Source organism: Petaurus breviceps, unplaced genomic scaffold, assembly GCF_028583685.1.
Source record: "Petaurus breviceps papuanus isolate PSGF00001 unplaced genomic scaffold, PetGlider_PUasm1.0 180, whole genome shotgun sequence".
NCBI lineage: Eukaryota > Metazoa > Chordata > Mammalia > Diprotodontia > Petauridae > Petaurus > Petaurus breviceps.
In genome coordinates this window covers 5,379,144-5,394,713 of record NW_027185782.1, presented here as the reverse complement: position 1 = coordinate 5,394,713, position 15,570 = coordinate 5,379,144, and the positions used below count along the sequence as shown (strand labels likewise).

Below are 15,570 nucleotides of genomic sequence, written 5' to 3'. Positions count from 1 at the left end.
GGCAAGAGACTGTACATGAAAAAGCCTGGCTAGATTACCATATGATAGTCCAGTTAGTGTTAATTGGAGTCTATCATAAAGTGGTAGACATCAAAGTAGGATTGAATATGAGATTCTGGACACAGAATCAATAGAAATTAGTGCTAAGTGTGGGAAGCATAAGATTTTATATGTGAGAGACTACTTGAGGTGCTTGTAGAATATCCAGGTGGTCTTTTTTTTTTTTTTTTTTTTTTGGCCATTTGGAGAAATAGGTCCATAACTCTGCAATCAAGTTCTGCTCATGGCTTATATCATGCCATACTATTCTATTTGCATCCTTCACTGCTCAGGAACCAAAATCTTCCTCATTATGAAGCTTTAGCAGGTAGAATTTTGGATTCACATCTAGAAGTCAATCCATTCCACTATCAGTCAGCTTTTTTATTCTTTTGGTCTTTTAGGAGGGGGAAATCAGGGCAATTAGGGTCAAGTGACTTGGCCAACATCGCAGAGCTAATAAGTGTCAAGTATCTGAGGCTGGATTTGGACTCAGGTCCTCCTGACTCCAGGGCAGGTGCTCTATTTACTGCGCCTCCTAGCTGCCTGTATCAGTCAGTTTTAACTGCCTCTCATTAACCTAAATTGTTCCAGTTCTACCCTACCAAATCACAAAGAATGTTAAGCTCATAGGTCATGAAAATTTCTTTTTTTTTTTGCTTTTTGGAAGGCAACTGGTGTTAAGTGACTTGCCCAAAGTCACATGGCTAGTAAATGTGTCAAATGTCTGAGGCTATATTTGAACTCAGGTCTTCCTGGCTCCAGAGTTGGTGCTCTATTCACTGTGCCACCTAACCACCCCTATCATGAAAATCTTTCATTTATTTGACCATAACTCTGATGTTTCCCTAAGTCTTCTCTTCTCCAAATTAAATCTTCCCAGTTCCTTGGTATGATGAAGTTTCTAGAGCCCTTCTCTATCCTGTTGTCTGTTTATGGACACATGTTAGTTTGCCACTGTCCTTCTTAAAACTGGACCATAGCACTCTGCTTACAAGAGCCAGAGAACTAATTTTCCTCGAGTTCACCAAAAGGCAAAACACCAAAACACAAACACAAAAATCCCTAATACAGGCTGAGTCCCATGAAATATTGATAGATCTGTCATAACTACAATATCCAGTGCCCTTCTCAAAACTACTTTCTATTTCAAACTTCTGGGAGTGTGGTGAAGAAAAATACTCTTAAAGTACTTAAAGACAAAACCTCTGTGAAATATGGAAAGTGTGGGGTTAACAATCTGTTAACACTGTTCATTTTTTACATACATAATTACAAAAAGCTCCTCAATATAATGTAGTTTCCTGGCCTGGAAAACTGAAGAGCAGTCTGGCAGAAACTAAGTATAGACTAATATCTTACACCATTTACCAAGATAAGGTTAAAATGGATACTTGAGATAAAGAGATATTATCATAAGTAAGTTAAAAGAGCATAGAACACATTACCTATCAGATTTATGGACAGGAGAAGAATTTATGAATAAACAAGACAGTACTATGGATGTAAAAAAGATAATTTTGATTACATGAAATTAAAAAGATTTTGTACAAACAAAACCAATGTAGCCAAGATTAGATGCAGAAAATTGGGGGAAAATATTTTTATAGACAGTTTCTCAGATAAAAGTCTTATATCTCAAATATATAATTTTATCAAATTTATAAGAATTCATTCTCCAATTGATAAATGATCAAAGGATATGAACAGCGGTTTTTGGATAAAGAAATCAAGTTATACAGACATATAAAAATGCTCAAAATCATTACTGATCAGAGAAATGCAAATTAAAACAATTCTGAGGTACCAGCTCATATCTATCAGATTGGCTAAAATGACAGAAGGGGAAAATGACAAATGTTGGAGGGGATATGGAAAAATTGAGACACTAATAAACTGCTGGAATTGTGAACTGATCCAACCATTCTGGAGAGCAATTTGGAAATTATGTTCAAAGAGTTAAAAAACTATATCCTTTAACCCAAGCAATACCACTATTAAATGTTTCCCAAGGTGATCAGGAAAAAGGAAAAGTACATGTTCTAAAATATTTATAGTAGCTCTCTTTGTGGTGACAAAGAATTAGAAAGTGAAGGAAGGGATGCCCTTAATTGGAAAATGGCTAAGTTATAGAATGTGATTCTAATGGAATGTTAGAATGTGCTGTAAGAAATGAAGGGGCAACTAGGTGGCACAGTGAATAGAGAACTAGCTCTAGAGTTGGGAGGACTGCAGTTCAAATCCAACCTCAGACACTTAATTCTTACTAGCTATGTGACTTTGGGCAAGTCACTTAATTCCAATTGCCTGGCCTTCCCCCCTCCAAAAAAAAAAAATGATGAGACTGATTTTAGAAAAACATGTGAAGACCTGTGTGAAATAACAGACAGTGAAACAAACAGAACCAAGAAGACATAGTATACAGCATCAGCAACATTGTTTGAAGAATAATTGTGAATGACTAAGCTATTCTGAATAACATGAACCTTCACAAATCAACTAAAAAGGACTTATGAAGGAAAATACTATCTACCTCCAGATGAAGTATGTACTGTATGGTTCCACATATATCAAATGTTGGCCTTCTCTAATGTGGGGTTATAAGGGAGATAAGACAACTGGTAACTCAAAACATAACAAAATAAATATTTTAAAAATATACCTTAACTGTAACTTTCCTTAAGTGTTAATGAAGATGGTAACCTTTCCCCTTTTACTTCATTAAAGACTTAAGAGTCTCAATAAATACATTTTACTTACTTGGATGGATTTGTGATCTCATCAGGATAGGCACTCCATCTACCAGTGCAGATTACAATCTTCATGCCATCCTGTACAAGATTCATCCACATCCATGTCCTTCAACATTTTTCTAATTCATGAATTGCCATGGCCAAAAACTGCAATCTGGTGAAGGGTCTTTGTGCACTTAGCTAGAATCGTTCTTGCACACTGCTAGAACTATGCTAAAAAGCCAGTAGCAAATTTTGCTCCATAGCCTGTTAGAAGCCAAAAGAGGACCTTTTTAAAGGTTTAATAAATTTAACAGTAGGAACAAAAACATGTGCTTTACTGGTTTGACTCTTATACTTTATACAAAAATTACACAAGAATTGTGGGTGAGGTGCCTCACTTAAATTCTACACTATTTCATTTTTCATAAAATACTATGGAACCTGAGACATTTGTGGAATTTGATCATATCAAAGCTGGAAGGGCTTCTGTATTTACACATGAGGAAACCAAGTTCCAGAACGAGGAAGGAACTTGCCCAACGTAACAAAGTCACTTAGTGGCAATATTGAGCAGCACATAGTTCCCTTGTTTCTGCTAGGGCTCCTTCCATGACAACATTCTTCTTCCCAAAAGTCAGATGAAGACAAAAAGTAAAAAGTGGTCACTCCTACCTGCCAATCCTACTCCCTGCCCCATTTAAGTATAAAACTACTGGGCTGCCAAAAATAATTTTTTCTGACTAGTAGAGTTAAAATGTTGATTATCATGGGGCGGTTGGGTGGCACAGTGAATAGAACACCGGCCCTGGAGTCAGGAGGACCCGAGTTCAAATTTGACCTCAGACACAACACACACACAAAAACACCTAGCTGTGTGACCTCTGTCAAGTCACTTAACCCCAACTGTTCTACCTTCCCCCCTCCAAAAAAAAAAATATCAGAATGCTTCTGACAGTTGAGAAAAGATCAGTTCTAGAAAACCTTAAAAGTTTCAATATTATAAAAATGCCAGTTTTTCTGTACCCTACTCAGAACTTCAACATTATTTAGTTCAAAGGCCTAAATCCAAACATGGCTAATGGTATTATCATATTTAATCCCAAATAGACCACAATACACAATGCTCCCAAATTTTAACAGCAGTTCAAACTGAAGTCAGGGCTTTTATTTCATAACATTCCATCCATAAGTCCAATACACAAATTAATCATTGCCATTTTTACTTAAATCCTACAATCTCCAAGCCAAGGAAACTGAAGATTATCTATGTCTGAAGTCCTTGTCTAATATCTCTTCATGGTGTGGAAGTGACCCTGGGTTCTTGAAGGCTGTGCAACTGTAGTGCAAGCTGGAAGGCTTCATGGATAGGATTGGTGATGAATGAATTGAGTGCCTACTGTTCGAGAATAGGCTTATGTTCTTGGAGGCATGTCACCAAAAAACTGGTCATTTGGTAACTTTTTTCAGCCACAGTACTCAAGTAGAGGGGAGGGAAGCAGAGAGAACTTGATTAGCTTTGATAGAGGAAGCACCTACACAGATGAAACCATGGATCCCAGAAATATGAAAGTATGGCTTGAAAGACATTCTTCTTGGAGACCAAAGAGTTGGAGGAATATGCTTTATAGTTTGTGGCTTACTTAGCAAAAAGTGATGCTCAACCTAAAGGGATTTGGAGAGCTGCTGTGGCTTCTAAAATGAATAACCAATTTCAGATCTTATGTCTGAGCAGGGCACTCAAATCTTTCACAAGATACTTTTATGTCACAGAATCAGACTTTTAGATCTGGAAGAGTATTCAGAGATCAAGTTCAACACCTCCATTTCACAGAAAAGGAAACTGCCCCAGAGAGAAGGAACTTTCTTAAGATCACATTGTTAGTGAGCAATGCAAATGAGACTGTAACTCTACTACAAAGAGACTATAGAAAGAAACTACACTTCAGTGGTGGAAGAAATTTCAGAAAAACATAAATGAAAAATTATATACACATACATAAATTTTCATTTATTTTTCCTAGTGAATGTGTATGTATATATAGTGACAATGAGCCTCATATTAAAGCTTTATTGAAAATGACTCAAATTAGGGCTAGGTGTTGATTCTGCTGCAAGAATCTTGAAATAATAAAAGAGACAGTGCCCACCTTAAAGTATAAAACACCTCAATCAGTCCCATTCAGAACATAGGCACTGAAGCACAAACCCACAGCTCTCCAACTTTATCTTATGTTCCAGTTAATACTTTTAAGAACTCGTGTATTGGTGATTTATGGAAAACAGCATGGCATAGTCAAACAAGTACTGGAACTATAGCCATAGACCAAATTAAAATTCTACCTCTGACACTTAATAAATGATTGGCCACAGGCAAGCCATCTAATATCTCTAACCCTTCTTCCTCATTTGTGAAAGGGCATAAATATATCTGTCTCACAGGTATGATTCAAAGTAGGTGTGGTGTAAATGAGATAATGTACAGTGGTACAAATTACTTGGGACAAACAATGGTCGTGGGTTTGTGCTTCTATTGACATTAAGCTGACATAACATTTGACCTTGACCAAATGAAACCAGATTGAACAGATTTTCTAACCTATAGTTGTCTGCTAGCTGAGTGCTGGATTTTGTGACATACACATTTCACTGCTTTCTTGTGTTTTTAATTTTGTGGTTTTTAAAAATGGATAAGGAAATATGCAAAAACTGTAGTTCTTAAAAAATATAGTTCAATGATTGTTAGAGATGTTACAACAACTAGTAATGTGGAGAAGTAACGCATTTAAAGGATCACTAATGGAACAGGATCAGATGCCCTGAAGTGTAAAGGGAGGTGTGGTAGGAAGAAAAAAAAAAAGCCAGGAACTGAATGTTGCTGCGATGCAGCCTATCTAATAATCCTCAGAAAACAAGCAATAACCTTCATGAGGTCCCTGGCAGTTGGAAGGTTGATTATTGATTCCTCTACAGTGTGAAACAGGCTTTTTGAAGCTGGAACAACAACATGACCAGCATAAAACAAACAAAAAATGACATTCCCACCCCCACCCCACCCCCAGCTACTATAGTACCTTTGCCATGATGAAAAAATGCTTGTCATGGACAAGACAAAGACCAAAGAATTGAAGACTGGAAAAAGGTAACTTTTCCTTATGAAATGAAATCTTTCACTCAAGGTTATGCAGAAATTCTTGTCAGAAGTTCTAGAACATCTTCACTAGACTGTAAAAAGAGTCACCCAAAAAATGTTTTGGGGATTTTTATTTTTTACTTCCAGTGAGCTTAAAAGTCTTGTTCTCAGTGAGGGAATGATAAATGCTGATAACTATTGTTATTCCAAGAAGCAGAATTGTTCCAGAATCTGAAAATTTCCCAAATAGAGAAGGAATATTGCAACATGGCTCTGCACCATGCCACATGTCACAAAAACGTGAGCACAAGAGATGGAAGTAAACATACTACAATGGCCTACAAATTTTCCTAATTTAAACTCTATCGAAAACCTATGAGCTAAAGGCTAAGTCTTGGGAAAATGGACTGTTCATCAAAGCTATGTATAACATCAATGAAATAAAAGTGTGGTTTCATGATGAAGAATTAAAGAATGTGTCAATATTTTATAAACTCAATGAAAGTCAATAAATTTAATTATTTTTACTTTGTCCCAAGTAATTCACATGGGACAATACATAAGTAAGGCACTTTGCAAACTTTAAAGTGCTGTATAAAAGTTAGCTGTTTTTGTTATTACTCAAATTGTCTGCACAACTTCCAGGACCCTTAGATAAAGAACATTCAAATTGTCTAGTGGTTCTGAAGTTGGAATAACTTCTGATAGTTTGTATACGTGATCTAATTATACCACAGCACACATAAAGGAAAATGAAGTTAGCAAACTTCATTTCTGAACCAAAGTATGGACCCCATCCCAAACATAAGCTTTTTGCCCTGGATATTTTCTTTTAAATTGCTAAACTGATGGTTTATTAAATACTTTCCCTCTGAATCACTGAAGGCCCTTTAAAGAGTACTGTTGTCACTTTCAATTATGATTTTTCTATGTGGTGGCTCTTTTCCCTATAATTCAATTTTTATTCTCCCCCAATAGAGACACTAATCTTGCCTTCCTGCACAAAGGTGTTACATTACATAGGCACAGCAATTCAAAACCAAAAGGTACAATCAATAACATTTTCTTCATTTAGAGTCCAGGAGGTCTGGGGATCTTTTTTTTTTTTTTAAACATCCCCTATCTTAGACACACAATTTGGCTCATATACTAAGATAGAAATGGCTAGTTAGCTCAAAGACAATATAAGACAGAAATCTATTTGCCAGGCACAATGCCCCCCTTGCCCTGCCCAGGAAATAGAAATACTTGCATACTTTGATATCATGATGCAAAAATGCACCTTTGTTTTCCTGAAAGTGTATTTTTCTCCATCCCTTAAATCCCAGACCTCATCCTAACTTGGAATGGAAAACAACTGCAGCAACCAACCCCCCCCTCCCCCCACCTCTCTCATTCTAACTCATCATACATTCCAAAAAAAGGTCAAATATGAATTCTAGAGTTTTATACAACAAAAAACCCTTTTGCAAAAACTAGGTCTTCTATTCTACTGCATATATCAAATAGTTATTTAAACAGTGATATTATTCACACAACAGAAGGGGGGGTTAAAATGAGCTTTTTATTAGAATGCAATAGTTGGATTTCGAAAGGGATGCCCTATAGAATGTTCTTAAATTAAATACCTAACTGTGGCCAATGGGAAAATCAGACTAGTGGAAATTTGCCAGTAATCCCCTCACACACTTGTGTGTTTGCATGTACATATATACATTTGTATATCAGTATATACACGTGTATATATGTCATATATGTACATATATTCATACATGTACACACACATATATAGTGATACATTCATATCAGAACTAATTCTGGCACCAATAAAAAAAAAAGGTAACTTCTGCCACTTTAGAACAATCTGAAGAATAAAAAAAGTAGACTCAATCCTTCTCATGTTTCTGTGTACTAAAAGGAAGAACCCAAAACTAACAATGTAGGCAACCCTGACTTTAAGGATGGGGTATCTATATAGCTCTACCCAAAATGAAACACTGAAGTGATGTGATGAGAGGAACATGCTTCATATGTATGGACCATAAGAAATGGGGTGGGCAGGAAGGAAAAAAAAAATTCAGGACCAGGCAGTCTTTTATATACTACCTAAGCACACCCATCTGGTGCTTTTGCTGCTGACATCTGACAAGAGCACACAGTAGGATAGCTCACAGTTCTGTCCATCAATAATAAACAGTAGGAAAAGAAAAATAAACAAAATAAAAATCCCCCTCCCCCCACCCCAACCAACCTTCTTGGCTTTGCCACAATCTATCGCCTCACTCTTTTCAATAGCATGCAGCTTTCCTGAGTTTCTAGTTTTGTTTTATTCTGCAGTATTATTTTTTTTTATCGTTTTGTTCTTTTGTTAAGTGTCCTAGTTTCTGGAAACTTAAAAGTAAGCAACATGCTCTCTGCTGAAGGAATGTGGCTGAGGCAGCGGCTGCTCAACGTTCAATAATTTCAGGGCTAGACCTTCGAGCTTCTCATGAAGTCTGTCCAACAAATTCTGCTGAAAATAAGACGTCTATGCGATGGGTTCCTATTAATGGTGCCTTCTCGAGCACAAACTGGTCCAAGAGGAATCATGCCCAACTGGAATACTTGAGTTTGCACTTCTTTATCACTAACTCCATTATTATGAGCTGATTAAAAAATATTTCAATCTGTAAGATTGCCGTGAGGGGAGGCAGTCAGAAATGAGTGGGAGGATGGGGGGAGAGACAAAAAATAAAATAAAATAAAATCCAACCCATTAAACACATCTGTAATCACTGGGTTCTGATTTCACTATTCACACAAGGGCATTCTTGGTCTCCAGTGCATCTCATCACATGTTCTTGTGACTGGCAAGGTACTAATGTGAAAGAAACCAAAGGCAGAACAAGTCCATTTAGTCCCAATTTTGTGCTGGTGATGTGAAACTAAAGACAAAAAAAAAAAAAAAAACAAAAAAAAACCCCTGTGTAACCTTCCCCCCCAGACAAAGTAATGTTAATTCCACCCCTTCTGCCCTTCACCACCAGCAAATCTTGAGAATTTCCTAGCCAAAGTATCAAAAAGTTCTGTTTCCACAACCCAGCTGTTATTCCCATATCATGAGAATAGTAGAACTATGAAGTTGAGAATTGGTCATCTTGCTTCCTTCAAAAAGGGGAGAGGGCATATCCAGCTGTTGGGTTAAAGCAGGTCCCACACTGTACTGTGGCATAAAAAAGAGATGGCAGAAAGAGAGAAATCTTCCACTTGGGCTTTGCTTTTCCATTATTTCCATGTGGCAGACTGAGGGATAGATCGTGGTGGAATCATGTCTAACAGATATTCACGCTGACGGTCTAATGCTGAAGAACTTTTATGTACTGCTAAACTAGGGTTAACAAAAGTAAGAGCGCCACCTGAAACAGAAAAAAAGAAAATCATTAGGCAATTCCTTAAAAAGGACCCTACAGAGAGTAGATTACATACCTTTCATGAGCTCCTGGCAAACCTTCCCCAAAAGTGATACTGTCAAACATAGTTTAAAATCCATCTCACTTACGCTGAATGCAAGGGTAAGCAGTTGACCATATCACTGGAAGTGCTTAAAAACAGAAACAGTGAAGGATCGATCTCCTTAGAGCTGAGAATCTTAACCATTTTTGTGTACTTCATGGACTCCTTAAGGAAGTCTGGGTAAATTTATCCCTTATGAAAACAATGTTTTCAAATGCATAAAATAAAATAATAGGATTACAAATCAATTATGTTAAAATAACAATTTTCAGAATATTTAAAACATAAAGTTAAAAGACCCTCAGACGTTAGGAACTCCTGCTTTAGGTCCTTCTGAACAGTCAATGAATCACTCCCTGAAGATTCCTAGGGAGAGACTTAGTGGAAAGAGCCTCATACCCACAGTCAGTTAGTTGGCCTGGTTTCAAATTCTGGCTCTGACACTGATCAGTCATGTGACTGAAAAAGTCATTTCATTTGTCTGGGGTTCCATTTATTTCATTTCTTCATATATAAGATAGTGACAATAATATTTGCACTGCTCTCCCAGGGGTATGGAGATGGTAGTGCTTTGTAAATCTTAGGATGCCACAGAAAAGTTAACATCTACTCTCATCCTTTTTTGTAACTGGAATCTAATAAGAATAACGTATCAAAGAATAAACACAGTTTAGAAAGATTTTATTCTATCCTTTAATCTATTACAAAAGACATCATTTTGAATGGCAAAAATCAAGCTCTCCAGGTATAAAAGCATTTCTTTGAGAATGACAAGATTTCTTATTTGCAAGTTGTTTTTCCCAGTTGGACTATAAACCCTTTAAAGTGAGAAAATGTGTTTTAAAACCTGTTGTAACACTATGCTACTTGGTAAACAGTAAAGCTGAGTGGATTTATTAGACTGATGGTATTCACTAAAGGATTCACATTATAAATATATGAGAGCTATAGTAATCATCATTTAACTGCAGATGTATAATAGTTGGTTCAAGAGAAGAAAAGTGCTTGATGGAACACAACACAAAGACATTCATAAAATGGATAATAATACTTACTTCCGAAAGTAAATGTAAAATTATGCAATCTCAGAGTGGGAAGGGGTCTCAGAGGTGATCTATCTAGTCCAGTCTGATCCCTTATTCATAGTATAAATTTCCTTTAGAGAATTTCCAACAAATTGTCACTTAGTTTCTTTCTTTCTTTTTTCGCTTTTTGGAGGGCACCTGGGGTTAAGTAACTTGATTTTTGTGTGTGTGTTAAGGGAGGCCGGATCCGAACTCAGGTCCTCCTCACCCCAGGGCCAGCACTCTACTTGTCACTTAGTTTCTGCTTATGATATCTCCAAGTAACAGGGAAGGTTCCCCAAAAAGTTAATTTTTTACCTATGGAATGGAAGTAGATGGAAAATGGAGAACTCAATCCAATTGTCACTTATTAAATGCATACTATATGTAATATCCTATGCTTTAAACTCAACAGTTTAGGCAAGGCTAAAAATCTGTTCATAACTATGAGGAGGTCAACTTAACCAGGCTAGTAACATGAAAGCAGCTTTTGCAATGAAGTATCAAGTTATTTCCTTAGCCTCTCTCCTGCTCAGAAAGCACCAGTCATTCCCTATCACCTCTAGAATAAATGACAAATTTCATCTATTAGCCACTCACAATCTGGCTCCAGTCTAACTTGCTAGGGTTAACATATACAGGATGTCCCAAAAGTCTTATTGAAGTTTAAAACCTTAATAGCTGCTTTTTTTTTTTTTTTGCATTCCCAATGTTTAGCACAATGATTAACATATAGTAAATGCTTAAAAAAATGTTTGCTGGCTGATCAACTAGGTTGCTTCCACTCTCAGGACTTCTGTTTCCTAATCTTCACAATAATATATACCATCTACCTCATAAGATTATTTTGAAGAAAATGTTTTAACCTTTACTGTGTATGAGGGGGTTGGGTTGGTCCATGAGTCACACAAGTGGAAAAAGAAAAGAGATTTTTAGTACCAGAGCTCTGAAAATCTAACATCTTCCCTCACTGCTCTCTTCAAGGAAGATCATTAAAGGGTTAAGGAAAGAACCTATTTAATTCAACAAAAAACTGAAAATATACAAATGGATAAATCTGCTAATTCAAATTTCAAATGGTTAAGAAAGGAAGTGATAATTTACAAGTCTGGGTGCAGTACTCATCTCAGACCCTGATGAGATCTTTGCCTTATTTCTTCTAGCCTTCTTAATAAGATTTCTTTCTCTACCCTGAATTTCAACTCATTGTGGCCATCTATGTCTCTCCTTTACCCACATTCTATTCACTATCAAAGGTTCAAGGTATTTTATCTTTAAACCGACCAGTTCATGGAATTAAAAGAGCACTCGATTTTATGCCTGAATACCTGGGAATAAATCCTAGCTTTGCCACCTGTGTAACTTTAGGTCAGTCACTATACTTCTTAGGGTCACAGCTTCCTTGTCTGTGAAATGGGGGTGGAGTGGTGGTGTTTAGATTATGATCCTAAATCCTTTCTAGATCTAAAAGTCTAAGATTCCAAGTATATTGAATAGAGGTGGGAGGTAGGAAGACGATGTATGTGTACTAAATAAAATTTTAGCAATGTCTATCAAAAACAATATGTTAGAAACCTACCTGTATTGATGGGAGTCTTCTTCCAGTTGGTGGTAGCATTGCCCTTGCTGACAGGTCTCTCGGCATGCTTACCTGGCCTGGTAACAAGTGCTGCAGCAGCTGCTGTATTTTGCAGTTTAGGTGACTGGCTAAATGTGTGTAAGACTCCTCGGGGAGCCCCTGGGGGGCCTCGGGCCAGCTGGCTAGAAGTCTAGTATAAGAGAAGAATCAACCAGAAGTGAGGAGCAAGAGCCTGGGATTTCATAAAGCTCACTACATTTCTGAGAGCTTCCTTTCTCTGCTGCGCCTCCTCCCCCCCACAGTCAAATTGTTTTATCAGTTAAAAACTGGAGACCTCAGAATCTATACCAAAAAAGGGAAGAAAGAAAAAACAGCACATTGTATTTGAGTGATTAATCCATCCTAGACATGGGGCAGAAAGGGCTTGTGCCATCATGGGTGGGCTGAGAGCACCTTGCAGCACAGCCCACCACTCCAGTTATAGGTCTCTCCTGAGCAAAATGCCAACTTAGGCCATGGTTTTATGACTTGCACAGAAGGGTAGCTGATCACCTAGGGCTCTGGCAAAGCCTGACCCTCATTTACAGAGCTTCCTGGAAATGTTCCCTGCCTGTTTGTAGACTTGCATCCTTGTCCCATAGTCTTTGTTCTATACTCTGCCCAAACAACATGCCTTGGCTCTCTCCAGAGCTCTCTCACTCTTGTGTTCATCTCCCACTCCTGGAAAGGACTCATCTGCCTCTTCTCAATTTTTTTCAAGTCCCTTTTCAAGGCTCAACTCAGAATTCCTCCTGCTCCACAAAGACTTCCTAGACCCACCACCACTGCAACCTACTAATCAAGTCAAAGTCTCTCTCCTCAAATTTCTCACAGCACTAGGCTTAGTCATCCTATTAATAGTTCACAGTAATATCTTTTTTGTGCATTTGTTCTTTTATTCACAAAATTGTAACATTTTTGAGATCTGTATCTCTTGGTATTTCCACCACTAGCCTAGCACAGGGCCTTGCATATGGTGGGTGTTTGGTAAGTCTACTGAATTAAATTTGGGACAATTATTAATCTAAATACAATTATCATAAAAGGCAGGATGCTGCAATTTCTTCAAGAGAAAAGAATTGTGCTAAAAATCTTAATGTTTTAAAACTATTTTAATGTTGCAAATTTCCTCAAAAGGCCCTAGAGTAAACACTTGAATCTTAATTCTTTGAAAAAATTCCTGGAAAGAGCAGAGATATAAAGAAACAGAATCAGTTTCTCACTGCTCCCCTAACAGTCAGAAGAATGGGTTTTAGTAAACCATCATTATGGACCAGAGAATTAGTGTAATTTGGGAAAGGCCTTCAAATTCCCTGGTAGAGCTATGCCACATAAATATAATGAAATTGACTGTTTCATCTTAATATCTATTTTTACACCTTTCAAGACAATGCCCTTTAGACTGGATACTACAGCAAATCTTACAAGTACTTATTTTGTAATTCAACTTTACCCTCACAAAAAAACTGTTTTTTGAAGTAGTGCTTTTTGTCCTCTATATTGTGAAAATTTGCAGTTCATTATTTGAATTCCAAATTAGTATTTTCAAAGAGTAAAATACAAACAATTACATAAATTACATATTACATAAAGCAATCACTAACTCAGTGAGAGGCAGAACAACAAGCTCTTACAATGGTTAAGTCAGGTTTGAAACAATTCAATATAGAAATTAGGTGGACATAAACTCCACCAAGCGTTGGGTGCCTTCAGACCAATTTACAGCATGTAAAAGATAACCCTTGAATTCAAACTTGGGACATCCTGAATGAAGCCAGTTCCATAGTACTAAACTTGACCACAACAAAATTAGATGAAAACTTTCCACTGCTCTTGGCAATCTGCTCCAAGCTCAGCCTGGAGTCCAACAGAAGAACTCATTTTACTCTATAAGGACTAGAATTTTAAAATACCTGGAAGGATCAAGGTACATTTTGAAGTCAATTGACACTAAAACAAAAATGAGTCAAATCTTACTGAGGGTCCAGAAAGCAATGGTTTTCTGGTAGTAGCTGTGAAGTTTCCCTGTTTACCTGTTTCAATGAATGATGCTGGGTCATTGGTTCTGGCTTGGTCTGCACTGGAGAAGACGTCTGTTGTAATATCCGCTGTTCAATCTCTTGCTCTTGCTGCAAAGCCTTCACAAAAGCAGCCTTTAAGCGATTGGTATGTTCAGCCTTCAATGCCTTTTTCTGATTCGATGTCATACAAGTTTCACACATAATGGTTCCATTTTTTTCCTCTCGCCATCGGCAGGTGAAATCAGTCTTACATTGAGCACACACATAGGGCTCATGGGATAAAGTTGCAGTTGAAGTTTTGCCTGGGGAAATCAGATTAGTTTGAAGCTTAGATCAACAAAGAACATTTCCTTAAGAAAAAAAAATTATCTGTTTAAAAATTTCTATAGCACTTTAAGGTTTATAAAGCACTCTCTTTTTAACAACTGAGTTAGATCATGTAAATAGTATAGTCACTACAATTTTTCAGATAAGAAAACAGATGACCAGAGAGGTAAAGTGATTTGTTCAGGATCACACAGCTAAGTAGTATCAGAGACAGAATTTGGACCCAGGTCTCAATGGCAAATCCAGTGCTTCTCCCACTAGACCTGTTGCCTTCCTGATTTAACAAAAGACTAAAAACTGAAATTCAGATTCTCTCAAAAACGGTTTTTCATCGGAAACAGTTTGAATTACTGATCTTCTCCAAATTTAGCATTTAAGATCTCCCTGGTCTTGGAAAAATGCCCTCTTTCCAATGTTCTTGGAGTGACAGCTTGATGAAGACTTCTAGGTTAGGGATTCCAACTCTGCTCTTACACCTAACTAGTAGGATGACCCTGGGCAAACCACTTCACTGCCATGAGGCTATTTTCTCCTTTATAAAATGCAGAAAATGTTCTTACTACCCATATCACAAGTGTGTCATAAGGAAAAAGTTTCTTAAATCTATGCAGTATGGAAACATGAAGAAGAAATAAAGCAAATTGTTAGGCACTATTTTGCCCAATTACATGCCAATGAAACCAACAATCAAAATGAAATGGATATTTATAAAAACATAAACTGTCCAGATCAACAGAACTATAAAACTTAAATAAATCTTAGAAAACCCCAAATTAGTTTACAGACAATCAGACACAACTTAATCAACTCAACAACAAAAAGTACATAAACTATTAGAAAAATATGAAGAGAAGGTGTACCCAAACCAAAGTACTTCTATGACACAAACATGATCCTGACACTTAAACTAGGGAGACTCAAAACAGACAACACTATGATCAATGTCCCTAATGAATGTCAACAAAAATTTTAAAATAAAATATTAGTAGCAAGGCATGATTATAAAGAATATGCACTGTAACCAGATTGGATATATATCAGGAAAGTGGGGCCTAGTTAAATTTTAGGAAAAATAAACATAACTGACCATATAAGTAACAAGGAAAATAAAAACCATTATTTTATCAATAGAAAGCATAGGAAC

General features: G+C 36.9%; 1 protein-coding gene across 11 annotated transcripts in view; it reads right to left on the bottom strand.

Annotated features, from left to right (window-relative positions):
• Positions 1-3,905: 3,905 nt before the first annotated feature.
• GATAD2A (GATA zinc finger domain containing 2A) overlaps positions 3,906-15,570 on the bottom strand; it is a 234,882-nt gene continuing 223,217 nt past the window's right edge. For all 11 annotated transcript variants that reach the window (XM_069086918.1, XM_069086917.1, XM_069086915.1 and 8 more), the window contains 3 exons: positions 14,112-14,401; positions 12,040-12,229; positions 3,906-9,299 (listed from right to left, as the gene is read on the bottom strand). In XM_069086918.1, coding sequence (XP_068943019.1) covers positions 9,169-9,299; positions 12,040-12,229; positions 14,112-14,401 — 611 coding nt within the window. In that variant the 3' untranslated portion in view covers positions 3,906-9,168. The remainder of the gene's footprint in view (positions 9,300-12,039; positions 12,230-14,111; positions 14,402-15,570) is intronic.